The sequence below is a fragment of the Meriones unguiculatus genome, chromosome 4, assembly GCF_030254825.1.
Source record: "Meriones unguiculatus strain TT.TT164.6M chromosome 4, Bangor_MerUng_6.1, whole genome shotgun sequence".
NCBI classification, from domain to species: domain Eukaryota; kingdom Metazoa; phylum Chordata; class Mammalia; order Rodentia; family Muridae; genus Meriones; species Meriones unguiculatus.
In genome coordinates this window covers 45187374-45202755 of record NC_083352.1, presented here as the reverse complement: position 1 = coordinate 45202755, position 15382 = coordinate 45187374, and the positions used below count along the sequence as shown (strand labels likewise).

Here is a 15382-nt window from a genome sequence, read left to right as displayed (position 1 = left end):
ATCTGAGTAAAGTGATCTTTCCATGCACTTCTCCAGTATAATACAGCACTTTCCCTTCTAATGACATGCTCAGAGTTACTGTGTGTGCTTACAGAGTCTCAGGCAAGCCTGGGCTACATAGTGAGTGATAGGCCAAACTGGATCATGTAATAAAAATGTGTCTAAGAAGAAGGAAGAGAATGTTGTTTATGAACTGATAAATTATAGAACATTCTAATTAATATTTTCTAAAAAGATTCTTTTTTTTTCAATGCAGTTTATTCAGGAACTTTGAACAATCATCTGACCCTGGGGAAAGCCAGCCCACAGCTTAAATAGCCTCTGGGTAGCCAGCCCCAGCATGCCACGTGGGCAATGCAGATAGGTCCACATACATGGAAGCAAGCCAGATCCTCAGCCTTAGCCAAATGTGGAGTTGTTTGTCACAGAGAGCACTCACCATCGGGAAGGTGGAAGGCGGAAACCAGCTCCATCTTTAAGGCACGGCATTACGCAGCTCTCTACAGTTCCCCCTTTTTGTTTTAGAGGCATCAGGCAAGAGTAGAGGTCTGATCTCTGATATTAGAAATAAATTGGGACTTTGTACTGATGCTCATGCCTTAGATGTACAAAAAGGAATTAATGCTCAACTAAAAGGAGGCTTGATGGTGTTCAATCAGAGGATTGACCTCGTGCAGGAGCAAATTGATACCCTATGACAAATCGCTCAACTTGGCTGTCAATGAAAGTATGCTGGACTTTGAGTCACTAGCATACAACATGAGAATTTTCCCTGTGCTACAAATCTGTCTAAACAATTGTCTAGCTATATTGTAGGTAATTGGACTGGAGAATTTGATACTATGATGGAGCAGCTGAGAGTGGCCATTGTCACAGTAAATTCTACCAGAGTGGACGCAGGACTAGCCACAGGATTATCATCATGGATTGCTGCAGCCATGAATCATCTGAAGGAATGGGAGGGCATGGGAGCGTTAGCAGGCCTTCTGGTGTTGGTCTCCTTGGTTTGCCTGTGGTATATATACAAGATTAGAGTCTCACAACAGCGTAATGCAGCCATGACCATTCAGGCCTTTACAGCCATTGAAGCAGGACAGTCTCCCCAAGCATGGTTGGCTATCATAAAAAGCTAAAATGTTACACTCAGGATGCGAAGCTAAGCACTGCACTCAGGGTCAGCCGCTTTGGACCCAGAGAAGAGCATGTCTGATTGCATGCGGGTTGATGCCCCAGGTCCCGCCTCTGAGAAAAAGGTATCAGACGGGTCTGATGCTCTTTGGGTGGATGACATCTAAAAAGATTCTTATTCTCACACAAAAAGGTGGAATTTTCACAGTTAACCTGTGTTAAGCAATGTTTGTCTCCCATGCCCATAACACAAACATAGTCATATGTATGCCTTACATTCATAAATATTTATTGCAGTTAACTAACACCTAATGGAGTCCTGAGAAGTTTAATATTTTTTAAAATTATTCACTGGTGACATTACTGAAAACTCCTATTTTATAATTGTCTTATATAAGTGTCATATATATATATATATATAAATCTTCTTTGCCATCTTTTGGTCTATTAACAAAGTTACAAATTCATTGATAATAGATGACCCTTTCTTCCTTGTCTAATATCAAATATATTGACTTTTCTTGAGTAAGTTTTACTTGGTATCATCTGAGCCACAATTAATAAAGCACCATTAAGTTTTCCTAGATATATTAATCACATGATATGTGTTTTCTGCCTAAGGAGACAGCAATTTACAAAGAACAGTTGTAAATAGAAGACAGTTAATTAGGTCTAGCAATGCCTCTTACATTTATATGAAAGTGTCAACTCAGTGCTAAAACGTGACATGATTGGTGTTCTAACTGTATTTTACTAAGAACACAAAATAAAAGTACCAGTGAAAAATATAAATCTACCTGATTTATATTTTAAATTATTTTAATAATTCTCTAAAATCTTTTTTAAGAAGTGGATTGTTTTTAAGTACAATTTGACATAAACAAAGTGAGTTGATATGAAAATTAGCAAAGGAAAGAGGGTGTGTAATGGTTTTTTCAGGATGAGGTAGCAAAAACGAAATCACGGACTAAGTGGCTTAAACGGAATAAAATCATTTCTCACAATTGTAGAAGTTATGTGTGTACAGCCAGTTTGTTCCCAGAAATAATTCTTTCTGTGGCTTACAGATGGCTGCCTTCGTGCAGGGTGAGGGTAGCGTCACAGAAGGAAAAGGGCTCTCTCCTCTTATGAGGACACTAACCCCACAGCGATGCCCCCAGCTTATAACTTCATTTAAACCTAATTACCTCCCCAAGGTCCCACCTGAAAATTCCATCCCATTTGGGACTAGAGCTTCAATGCACATGTTCTGAGGAGGCACAAATGATAACAGTAGTTTAATAGAGGAGGGGAGGAGAGTGTTATAAGCAAAGAGATCACTGTACAGAAAATCACAGGGACCGTAGGGAAGAAATGAAAATTTTCCTCAGAATGGACTAAGTGAAGCGTGTAATGGGACAGTCAAACTAACAAAAATAGAGTTTGATTGGAACATGGAGAGACCACTGTGATTCATGATAATATTTTTACCTTCCAATCAATGGGTAGTCTACAGTGCCTGGGTGAGGCTGCAGAAATCTAGGCAATAGTGTAGGCAATTTTAATAGGGCAGAATACTTGAAATGCAATAGAGGAGTTTTTTAATTTAACCCAGGAGGTCTTTTATGAACCCTACTTCATATCTGAGCATCTATCTGGAGTTTATACACATAGAAGATAAACATTGTCTTACACTCAACTAGGTAACAGATATGTGAGTCTCTGAATGACTATTATATTTCACTTCAATTGCCATTATATTTAATAAACAATACTAGGACAATTCAGGAAAAAATATAGAAGGATGTTATATTTAGAAATAACTGTGCAATTGAGAAATGGAGAATAAATTCCACATAGTTTTGGTATTGCTTAAGGATTGCTACAAGTTTGGAATCCTTTGCTAAACATTTGCTCTGTGTCTCAGCTGACAAAAACAAGTGAGAAATACACAGTACAAAGGAGTGTTGTCCTACAAATTCCAGATTCCACAGTTCCAAAGGGAAGTGATTTATCAGATAACCCATTGACATTGTTCCCCTGCCCACAGAAGAGCAACGTGCCTGTAACCAAATGGCTTCCATGCCACAGATGCTTGCTTGCTTTCAAGGCATTGATCTGATCCCCAAGGAGCATTCAGTACAAGCTCTATCACCTTGCCAGCTCAACTCTGATAGAATCAGAGCTATTCAGTGGTAGCTCCATGGGGTCATGAGCTGAGCAAGACTCAAAGGACAGAATTCCTTTGTTAACCCAGAAACCACCCTAACGTCCTTAAATTCTTCCAGATCAGAGAATTTTGAAGAACAAAGTTTGACCTCAAAGTTATTTGGAACAATCCAGAATCTAAAATTGAACACAACCCTGTTATTTTATTTTCTGACTTCTGAGTCTGTTACCCACTCAGAAGACAGAGCGTGTTATCTTTGTTTCCCCCAACTCCATCATTATATTTTAAGTACAAAGTGTTCATAATCCTGAATTGGATTTTTCTTAAGGAGGAAATAATGTCAGAATATGTCTAAGAATAAAGATATAGTCCATAAAAATATTTATTGTCACAAATGCAAGTATTTCTGGGAAAAAGAATTTAGACCTCTGTAACAAATACATATAAACATGGTAAAGCATGGTTTTGGAGCTTTAGGTGTCTGTAATGCTTTCTAAGAAAACTCCAGTTTTCCTTTTAGAGTCATTCTACCTTTGACACAAGTAAAAAGCCACCACCTTTTAAGTAGGTTTAGCTCATTTAGAACCTTTGGTTCTAAAAATTTTCATACACTTTTGACAATGAAGTATCCTGTGGCTTAGACCTTAGTCTGTTTCTGTTCTCTCTGTGATCATTTCTCAGTTTGAATAGCTTTAGGTCATTATGGGCTGAGATCTCCCACAGTCTTCAATCTCATCATGTAGCCCTCCTGGCTATCTGCAACTATTTATTTGATCTTTCCACTAGAATCTCCAATAAAATGTAATTTCACTAACTCCTCCCGAACTTAAATGATCCAAACTATTTCCTATATATCTTGATTGCAACTCTATTCTCATTAATCTGACTCATCTTAAGTTCCTTCTTGCAAACTTTTCCAGTTTGTCTGCAAATATTTTTGTTTCTATCTTCAAAATAAGCCCAGAAATTAAATGTTTTCCTACTGTCCCCCTGGAGCTATTTAGACCCAAACCATCATCTCTTTCTTCAAAAACATCAGCAGCCTTCTATGCAGTCTCTCTATTTATGCCCATGTCCTACTACAGCAACCTCCTCTATCTAGAGCAGCTGTCTGAATCCATATAAAGCAAAAGATTGTTTTCCTATTTGATCGGGTAACTGAAAGAATGCAATAGCTCAATCTGTCTAATCAAATTAAATGCCAAAGTAACAGCAGTGGTTTTTAAGGCCTATGCATTCTATGTACAACCCTGGTTGTATAGAAAGGACTTTAAAAATAATAACGTGGAGTAAAAATATATGGTGTACACAATCCACAAAGTCCTTCTGCCTTTTGCATACTTCAAAGAAAATAGAATTAAAAATAGAATGCCAGTCAGAGCCTACGGTAGTGATATGAGTGCAGTATGTATGGCCTGGGTGGTAGCTGTACTGCTATAAATAAATAAAATGGATACAGAGTGTTGTTTTACTTGTGTAGGCCAGGCTGGTGATGAATTCAACGCAAAGACTGATATGGCTTCCCAGTTTCTACTATAAGCAAATAGATGGCAAATAGATACTAATTTTAGGAAAATAAACAGAATAATAGAATAAAACAAGATAGCCTTGTGGATATATTAGTAAGCAAGAAATAATGGGAAATAGAGCTACTTTTAAAATATATTTAGGTTGATTTATGTTATCATTTTATATTTTACATACTTTGTCCCAAATTGGCCAAGAAGGCTTGTATGAATGTTTGAGCCCCAAAATTTTCACAAATTAAGAATGGGATGTATATATTTATGTGGAGAAAAAGCATCATATGAAATATGATATGAATATTCATTAACAGAGATATAACGTGAATACTCATTAACACTGCACTGACATTGTTCTTAGTCCAGTGAATTTAGTCCTATGAGAATATGTCTAATTGTAAGATTCTCAATGCGTTTAACTTTCATTTTTCTAAAGCAGTGGCTAGTGATTTTCTTTGGGTCTGGGCAAATCATGACTAGGTGAAGAAACAATATTTGGACTATAGCAAGGCTTGTCCTGAATTTTGAGAAGTAAAAGCAAAAGTAGAAATTACATGGTAAGTGAAACTCCAACATGTCTAGATCAGATATTTCACAAGAGTCAAGTTGCCCAAATTTATCAATGGACACATCCAGAAATATGGAGAAGGAACTCAGCCATGAACATTTCACCCACAACAGAAAAGCCACAGGCACGAGTGATGAGTTCAGGGACAGAACTGTAGAGTTCTGTTTCAGAGGTTAAGCCAACTGTTGAGAAACCAGAAGAGGATGTTCAGTTCAGGAAACTAGTATTGCAAACTGTTCCATCTGCCTGGTTTTCAGTACCCTTTATGGATTATACTGGTTGAGAAGTAACAAATGAGGCCAAATTAAGCCAATTAAGGCTAGAGTCTGGGAAACACAGGAACTGTAAGTTGCAGCAGAGAATACTCTGTGTGAGCCTCACATGTGTCTACACAGGCTGAATGACTTTCTGATATGTGTTTTCAATATCAAGCTTGAAAACCCAAAGAATGATCACTGCATGCTAGGCTTTAAAAAAGTCATTGGGAGCTTTGAGATGGGGCAAAGGTTAAGAGCACTGGCTCCTCTTCTAAAGGTCCTGAGTTTAATTCCCAGCAACCACATAGTGGCTCATAACCATTAGTTCTCTCTTCTGGCAGGTAGGTGTACATGCAGGCAGGACACTGTATATGTAATAAAAAAAATCTATAAAAATAAATAAATAAAAATAAAAAGTCATTGGTATAAATCTAGTATATTGTAAAGATAATGAAAAGCAAATATCACATTAAAATACAGTGGCAAACTACTAAATGTCTAAAACACAACCGTGTAACTAAAGAAAGTATTTGTCCCAAATAAGTGGAGCATGTTTAAAACACTGCTTTATCACTGTGCTAAATAAGGTACAATCCTTTTTTTTCCCCTTTCATATCTCAAGAGTAGTTAAATTCTTTCATGAATTCCAAAGAACATTGCACAATACCAAATATCACAAGCATGTTCCAAAGCCAAGTGGTAACGGTATCTGGAATTTGAGGCCTTTCCAGTATTACACATCTTGAAGCAATATGGTTCATAACAGCATAGAGATTAGCCATCACATTCTCCGAGTGGCAATCCAGTGTGCAAAAGAATATTCTTTTCACACGTGCCACCATTCAATCTCTAGAGTCTTGCCTTTGTACATGCTTAGTATGTTATCAACAAACTTATATGTTATATATTCATAAAGGTAGAACATAATTTATGATTTATTAATATAAATATTTTAATAAAATAGTTTTCATGATTAATAATTTTCCAATAAATAATTTCATATAATTTTCTTCTAAACAGATAAGATAATATTATGCTAATGACAAAAAAGAATTTAATTAGATGATTAAATTAAGAGCAGGAAGGTTGGGAACACAAAATGCAATGCCCTAAAGTTCAAATCCTCTAAAAGTTATGAAGAAGACTATATACTTGTCTTGAGAGTATAGTCATTATCATTATTTCTATTATTTTTATAAAAAAAAATAAAGAAGAAAGAAAGGAGAGAGAGAGAAAGAAAGAATAATGTGGCTTAAGCAATATATTCCCAGCACCAAGTCAGAAGGGCCTCCTTGTTCCCCTGAGTCCTCAAACACAGGCTACTACAAAATGTAATAAACATTTCTCTTAGCAATATCCATGGGCATTGAATTCAGAAGTCTAAAAACAGCTCCCCTCCATTCGGTCTAGTTCCAGTGCCTTTTCCATTCTGTATGCAATACCACCTTTTTAAAGTACAATCTGATGTTTAAACTCTTTAAATTGTTTTTGACTGATTTTGAAATAAAAACCAAAATCCTTAAAGTTACAAAGAAAGACCATATGTGTTCTGGCCAAGAGTACTTGTGCTAACTGAATCTGTACTGACTCCTGAATTGAAGTCTTATTTCTTTTCTGTTATCCATGAGAGAACCTAGCACCTCCCAGAACACTAACCAGTTCATGACTGTACATTCACTGATGTGATCACAGGAGTAATGTTTGTCTCTCCAGTGTAATCTCCAACGAATTCCTTGTTTGGTTTTGTTCATGGCTATTTTTGCTATTGGAAAGATTATCTATGACTTAATAAAAACTTCAGTGAATTGACAGATAGATGGGCTGGTGGGTGGATGGGTGAATGGATAAAATCAAATGGAAGAAATGCAAGAAGTAATATTTTAACTTTTCAAAACCAAAGCAAAGCATCAAACTGGAGTGCAATCTGGGATGAAGAGACTCACCTAATTGCTGAATCACAGCTGAAACTCTATTCTAGTTTCTGTGTGTGTGTGTGTGTGTGTGTGTGTGTGTGTGTGTGTGTGTGTGTAAATCTTCTGTAACTATTTTTATTTCAGCCAAATTTTTAATAGTTTTAGCATGGATGTATTAATGATAGGATATTAAGTTCTGGCATTCACTCAACTTGAACAATATTCAAGACTCTACATCAAATCATTGAGAGAAAATATCTCTATAAAAAGTCATTCTATTGAAATGTCCCTTCTGTAGAGTGGAGGTATGAGGGTTGTGGTAAAGTTAAGTTTGCTTTAGGTTAAGTTCTGAGGTACTCAAGAAGATAAAAGGTCAAGAGCATAGCAAGCCACTTTGAGGCAAAAGACAATAGCAACATTGATACAACTTCTCTGAAAATGAAATGTATTCACTGAGTAATCTTAGCTTGTATTACAGCAAATTATATTACAATGGTATATGGACAAAATTATCTTAAATAGAAATTTTTAAAGACAGGAAACCTTGTAGTCCTATGCTTGCTTTCAATCTCAAAGTGCCTTTTTCTGGAAAGCTGATTGACATTACTGAATTGTTTATGAATTAGTAGAAGAAGAAAGAAAGGTGGACATGTGTAACATTTGCCAGTCTTGGTGGCATGAATAAAATCCAAAAACGTATCAATCATTTCCAGTCAAAAGTTAAGAACAGAAGGGGGAGCAAAGATATTCTGCTTGTTTTCCACACAATAGTGATCCCATTAAAGTAATTCTGAAGTTATTTGAATTGTGAGCTGCTTGTGTATACTTCAAATAGTATTTCTGGAGTAGATGTGGCCTTGTTGGAGGCAGTCTGCCACTGGGGGTGAGCGATGAGGTTTTATAAAGCTCATGACAGTCCCAATTCTATCCCTTTCTCTCTCCCTCCCTTTCACTCCCTCTCTCTTTCCATCTCTAGTTGCAGATCAGGATGCAACTCTCAGCTTCTTCTCCAGTACCATGCCTGCCTCCATACATCTTCTTGCCATGTTCCATGTCATGAAAATAATGGACTCTGAAAGTATAAACAAACCCTCTATTAACTGATTTCTATTAGAAGAGTTGCCTTGATCATGGTGACTCTTCACAGCAATAGAACAGTGACTATGACAGTGCTTTCTGTATCTGTGCTTGACAATGGTCTTACAGACTGTGATTATGCTTCTTCTGGAGAGTGTGTAAAAAAGAGGAGTGCATGAAGCCCCTTCCTGCCAACTGCTTTGCAGCTCTGTTGTCTGTGTATAAAAATCCAAGCATCGTTACAGATTTTACCTTTTCTGAAAGCTAGCAATAAATGTTTTAAGTGTTTTACATACTCTAGTACAAGACACAGTTATCCTGGAACGGTAATAAACAATTATATTGTAGTCAATGGTACATTTCACCTTCTGCTGCTCCTCACATACACATCCCAATATTCAGGAGGACAGTGCATAAGGAATCATCGTGGATCATGTTTCAGAATGTGGTTTGTGAACTTAAATCCAAGACAGGAGCTTCATGCTCAAGATCTTGGTCTTTTATAAAAAGAAGCTAGCATGCTCTATTTTTTAAGGAGAGATGCTCCTTCATCCTTCCTTAAAGTTTCTCACTACAAATATAAGCCTTAAGATGCCTACCTAGAGGTATTCTATACTTGAATTCCACTCAGGCTGCCTCTTTCAACCACACTTGAGAAGCTCAAGTCCTGTGGCTTGTATGGCTCAGTTATTCTCACGGTACTACTGGCAATACAGAGTCCACTCCAGCTGAGTGGGAAACTCAGCTTTACCAAGTATTAACTGTGTGATATTAAGCAAAATACCTAATAGCTTCAGTTTCTCTATCCATAATCAGGGACAATAATAAAACTGTCTGTAGATATAAATGAGACGGTGTAAATATTGCCTTTAGAAGAGTGCTGGACACATAAATAGGCAATACTTCTATTTCAGTTCTTGTTTTGATGTTTACTTTCCAGTTACCTTTGGGTTAGTTTCATGTTTTCACATTCAAGTTTCTCAGTGGACTTTTCTGAAGAAAGCTCAACCCTAATGGTCCAAAACCGATATTGTAAGTAAGCAATGGTTTAACTGCTTACTAATTAGGCATCCTGACTAATGAAAGTCACTAATAAGCAAGATATTTCACTACAATGGCATCACATGCTACTGGCCAACCTGGAAGTCACATACCTTAGCTGACCAATAGCAATGCCTGTGGGGAGTGCAGGGAGGGAGCAGAGTCTCAGTTCTCTGCTCTCTCAGCTGCCTCAGGAGTTCATTTAATCTTCTGGGGACTTCTACATGAGCTAACCAGTGACTTGGAGCACCAGTGCAGAAGAGAATTTCAAAACTAGTCAGTGTGAAATAGAGTTGAGATTTTCTTAAGAATAGAAAGCTATTCAAGAAGGAAATGAAAGCGCCTATGAGGGCTTTGGCATGTCTTTCACTACAAGAAAGTTGCAATTGTCTTAACAATAGACATATATATTAATATTAAATAACTCAAGTTATTTCTGAAAAGGTTATAAGAATCCTCACTTCTCCCCTGTTCTCTCTTTTTTTTAAAAAATGAGATTATAGGGTAGTTCTGGATATGCCTTGTTTGGACATACAATCCAATAAATTAAAATCAGGAGACACGGCTGGGATACAGAGTTAATAAAATGTAACTGATAAAAAAATAATAATAATAAAATAAAATAAGATAAAATAAAATAAAATAAAATCAGGAGCATTAAGGTTAGATAAGTAGTTTAGTATATGTTTTTTCCCTGTAAGTAGTATTTTGGTTAGATTTTTTAAAGTATAGGTTTATAGCTGGGAAAGGAAAAACATTTAAGAGAGTTGTTAATTTGTGCCACAATTACTTTTTCATTTAAAAATGTTTTAATTATTATCATTTATTACAATTTATTTAATATCTATCCTGGCTATAGCCCTCTCCTTCATATCCTTCCAATCCCACTCTCCCTCCCTCTTATCCCCCTATTCCTCTCCCCTAGTCCACTAGAAGAGGAAGTCCTCCTCCCCTTCTCTTTGACCCAAGCTTATCAGGTCTCATCAGGCCTATTTGTATTGTCTTCCTCAGTAGCTTGGCAAGTCTGCACCCCACACCAGGGGAAGGTAATCAGAAAGCCTGCCACTAAGTTCACGACAGAAAAAGTTCCTGCTCCTCTTAGTAGAGACTCCACTTGGAGACTGAGTCTATGTGTTACATCTGAGCTGGGATGTTAGGCCATCTCCATGCAAGTCCTTCATTGGGGTATCTTTAGGACCCCCAGGGATCAGTATTTATGTCTCTGTTGGTCTCCTTTTGGAGCTCCTGTCCACTCCAGGTCTTTCTATCTCTGCCTTCTTTCATAAGGTTCCATGCACTCTGCCCAAATTGGGCTGAGTCTCAACCTCTACTTCTATACCTCGATCAGTAGAGCCTTTCAGAGGCCTTCTATGGTAGGCTCCTGTCCTGTTCCCTGTCTTCTGCTTCCAATGTCTATCACATTTGTCCTTTTGATTGAGAATTGAGCATCTTCACAGGGTCTTCCTTGTTGTTTTGGGTATAGATTTTAGTATGTTAATCATATATTATATGGTTAATATCCACTTATAAATGAGTATATAGTATGTGTAGCTTTCTGCTTCTGGGTTACCTCACACAAGATTATCTTTTCTAGTTCTCACCATTTGCCTGAAAATTTCATTATTTCCTTGTTTTTAATGGTAGAGTAGTATTCCATTGTGCAAATATACCACAATTTCTGTATCTATTCTTTGGTTGAGGGACATCTAGACTGTTTCCAGTGTCTGTCTATTATGAATAAAGCTGCTATGAACATTGTTGAGTAAATGTCTTTACTGTATAGTTGAGCATATTTTGGATATATGCCTAGGAGTGATATAGCTGCATCTTTTTTCTTTATTATTATTATTATTTTTAAATTAATTTATTTTTTATTTTATTAATTACAGTTTATTCACTTTGTATCCCCCCCATAAGCCCCTCCCTCCACCCCTCCCGGTCCCACCCTCCCTTTTCCTTCTTCGCGCCTGCCTAATGGGAAGAGGGACTGCCTCTGACATAATCTGATAGTCCTGTTCTTTGATCACCTCCCCCTGAGGGGAGAGCAACCTTACCAGGCCACAGAAGATGACAATGCAGCTATTCCTGATAGACTAAATTAATTTATTTTTAATTAATAACAGTTTATTCACTTTATATCCCAGCTATAGCCCCCTCCTTCATCCCTTCCCAATCCTACTCTCCCTCTCTCATCTCCTCCCATGCGCCTCCCCAAATCCACTGATAGAGGAGGTCCTCCGTCCCTTCCCTCTGACCTTAGTCTTTCAGCTCTCATCAGGACTAGCTGCATTGTCTTCCTCTGCGGCCTAGTAAAGCTGCTCCCCCTTCAGCAGAAGATGATCAAGAGTCAGCCACTGACTTCATGTCAGAGACAGTCTCTATTCCCATTACTAGGAAAGCCACTTGAAGACAGTGCTGCCATGGGCTACATCTGTGTGGGGAACCTAGATTATCTCCCTGCATGGTCCTTGTTTGGAGTATCAGTCTCAGAACCCTGTATAGCTGGATCTTGAGGTAGCACTATTCCTAATTTTCTGAGAAAGCACTGGATTGATTTCCAAAGTGGTTGGACAAATTTACATTCCCACTAGCAATGGAGAAGGGTTCCCCTTTCTCCACATCCTCTCCAGCATGTGTTGTCACTTGATTTTTTGATGTTAGTAATTCTGATGGCTATAAGGTGGAATCTCAGGGTTGTTTTGATTTGCATTTCCCTGATGACTAAGGACTTTGCATATTTCTTTAAGCGTTTCTCTGCCATTCAATATTTTTCTATTGAGAATTCTCTGTTTAGCTCTGTACCCCATTTTTTAATTGGATTACTTGGAAAAAACATCACAGGATCATCTCCTTGGATTCCATAAAAGCATTTGACAAAATCCAATACTAATTCAGGTATAAAATCTTGTAGAGATCAGGGATACAAGGCACATACCTAACATAGTAAAGGCAACATACAGCAAAACTATAGCAAACATCAAACTTAAAGAAGAGAAACTTAAATTAAACTCAGTGAAATCAGGGAAAAGGCAAGGCTTCCCACTCTCTCTGTATCTCTTCAACATAGTACTTGAATTCTAGCTAGAGAAATAAGACAACTAAAGGAGATCAACAGAATACACATTGGAAAGGAAGAAGGAAAGTATCACTATTCACAGATGATATAATAGTATACATGAGTGACCTCAAAAATTCTACCAATGAACTCCTTCAGCTGATAAACACCTTTAGTAAAGTGCTGGATACAAAATTAACTCAAAATTAGTAGCCCTCCTGTATACAAAACACAAAAGGGCTGAGGAAGAAACTAGGGAAACAATGCTCTTCACAATAGCCACCAATAACATAAAGTACCTTGGTGTGAATCTAACCAAGCAAATGAAAGACCTGTATGAAAACGAAAAGAAAAGAAAAGAAAACTTCAAGTCTCTGAAGAAAAAAATTGAAGAAGATATCAGAAGATGGAAAGATCTTCCATGGTCATGGATCAGTAGGATTAACATAGTGAAAATAGCCATCCTACCAAAAGCAATCTATAAATTCGGTGTAATTCCCATCAAATACCAACACAATTCCTTACAGAACTGGAAGAACAATTCTCAATTTCATATGGAAAAACAAACAAACAAACAAAACCTAGAATTGCTGAAACAATCCTATATAATAAAAGAGCTTCTGGAGGTATCTCCATCCTTGATCTCAAGAGCAACCGTAATAAAAAACTGCATGGTACTGGCATAGAAAAAGATTGGTGGATCAATGGAACCGAATAGAAGGCCCAGAAATAAACCCACACACCTATGGATACTTGATTTTTGACAAAGAAGCCAAAACAATACAATGGAAAAAAAGACAGCATCTTCAACAAATGGTGCTGGTCTAACTGGATGTCTGCATGTAGAAAATGCAAATTGAGCCATATTTATCACCTTGCACAAAACTAAAGTCTAAGTGGATCAAAGAACTCAACATAAACCAGACACACGGGGCCTGCAGTTTGCCTCAGCTGGGAGTTCAACTCAGCTAAAGGGCTTTTTGCTTCTCTGGTGGCAATTCTTTCTGGCTGCCCTAAGCCACCAGTAGCACAGCAGGGATTCCTCTCAGACCCTTTCCCGGAGCTGCGAGTAGAGTCACCCTTTACACAGGAAAGCTGGAGGGTGCTACGTGGAAAAAAACAAAACAAGAAGAAAGTGGAGGAGGTCCTAGAAGAAGAGGAAGAAGACTATGTGGCGGAAAAAGTTCTTGATCGGCGAGTTGTCAGGGGCAAAGAGGAATATCTTCTAAAATGGAAGGGTCTCTCAGAGGATGACAACACATGGGAGCCAAAAGAGAACCTGGATTGTCCTGACCTCATTGCTGAGTTTTTACAGTCACAGAAAACAGCTCGTGAGATAGATAAATCAGAGGGGGGCAAACGCAAAGCTGATTCTGATTCTGAAGATAAGGGAGAGGAAAGCAAACCAAAGAAGAAGAAAGAAGAGCCAGAAAGGCCACGAGGCTTTGCCCGGAGTTTGGAGCCAGAACAGATTACTGGAGTTACAGACTCCAGTGGAGAGCTCATTTTACCCGTGAAATGGAAAATCTCTGATGAGGCTGATCTGGTTCCTGCCCAGGAAGCCAATGTCAAGTGCCCACAGGTTGTCATATCCTTCTATGAGAAGAGGCTAAGGTGGCATTCCTACCCCTCAGAGGATGATGACAAAAATAATGACAAGGATTTACCCTCTTGAGTGCCCACCCCTGTAACCTTTGACTGTGGGTTTCACGTGGGGAGGTGAAGAGTTGTACCTGTCTTGACCCCATAGGGGTGGCTTGAGAAGATGTCCTTTGAAGAGCCAGCATAGTTACTGTGCCCTGCGGCAGCACAAGTGCTTTACATAGTTCAAGCTGTAGAGTCAGAACACCTATCCCAGTGGAGGGGAAAGGTAAGTGTTTCAAGGCAACTTGTTCTGCGCTTTCTTAAGAAAGAGGAGGGCTTCCGTGAAGGACAAAAACTGCAGAACTGGGGTGTGGGAAAGCAAGATACTGTCGACCTTCAAAGAGCATCTCCACAACCCACAGCCTTCTTCCCAATAGTGTTAACTGCATTTTTACAGTCTAGCATGTGTGTAGTTTTGGGCTGTTACTGGTATAATAATTAGCGGTAGGAGGATTGGGGCAGGAAAGGGAGGTGGATAGCATCATTTTGGTTAAAATCTAGGGCCTGATTGAGGAAATGGTGAAAGAGCAGAAAGAACATATAAGTAATATATTGGTTCTATGTTGAGAATATTTTGTCTTTTCTTTCTTTTTTTTTTTTTTTTTCAATGCACTTTATTCAGGAACCTTGAACAATCCTCGGACCCTGGGGAAAGCCAGCCCACAGCTTAAATAGCCTCTGGGTAGCCAACCCAGGCGTGCCACGTGGGCAATGCAGATAGGTCCACATACATGGAAGCAAGCCAGATCCTCAGCCTTAGCCAAATGTGGAATTGTTCGTGACAGAGAGCACTCACCATCCACCATCGGGAAGGTGGAAGGCGGAAACCAGCTCCATCTTTAAGGCATAGCATTCCGCAGCTCTCTACAGTTCCCCCTTTTTGTTTTAGACGCATCAGGCAAGAGTAGAGGTCTGATCTCTGATATTAGAAATAAATTGGGACTCAAAAAATGTCATTGACAACATAAATGAGGACTGCAGGAGACTGTTAAAAAAAAAATCTGTGAATACTGAAACTTGCAGCCAA

General features: G+C 38.3%; 1 protein-coding gene across 1 annotated transcript in view; it reads left to right on the top strand.

The window, feature by feature from the left end:
• Positions 1 to 14386, top strand: part of LOC110563410 (chromobox protein homolog 1-like) — a 48984-nt gene extending 34598 nt beyond the window's left edge. The window contains exon 4 of the mRNA XM_060383218.1: positions 13730 to 14386. Within this exon, the coding sequence (XP_060239201.1) occupies positions 13730 to 14386 (657 nt within the window). The remainder of the gene's footprint in view (positions 1 to 13729) is intronic.
• The last annotated feature ends 996 nt before the right edge of the window (positions 14387 to 15382 follow it).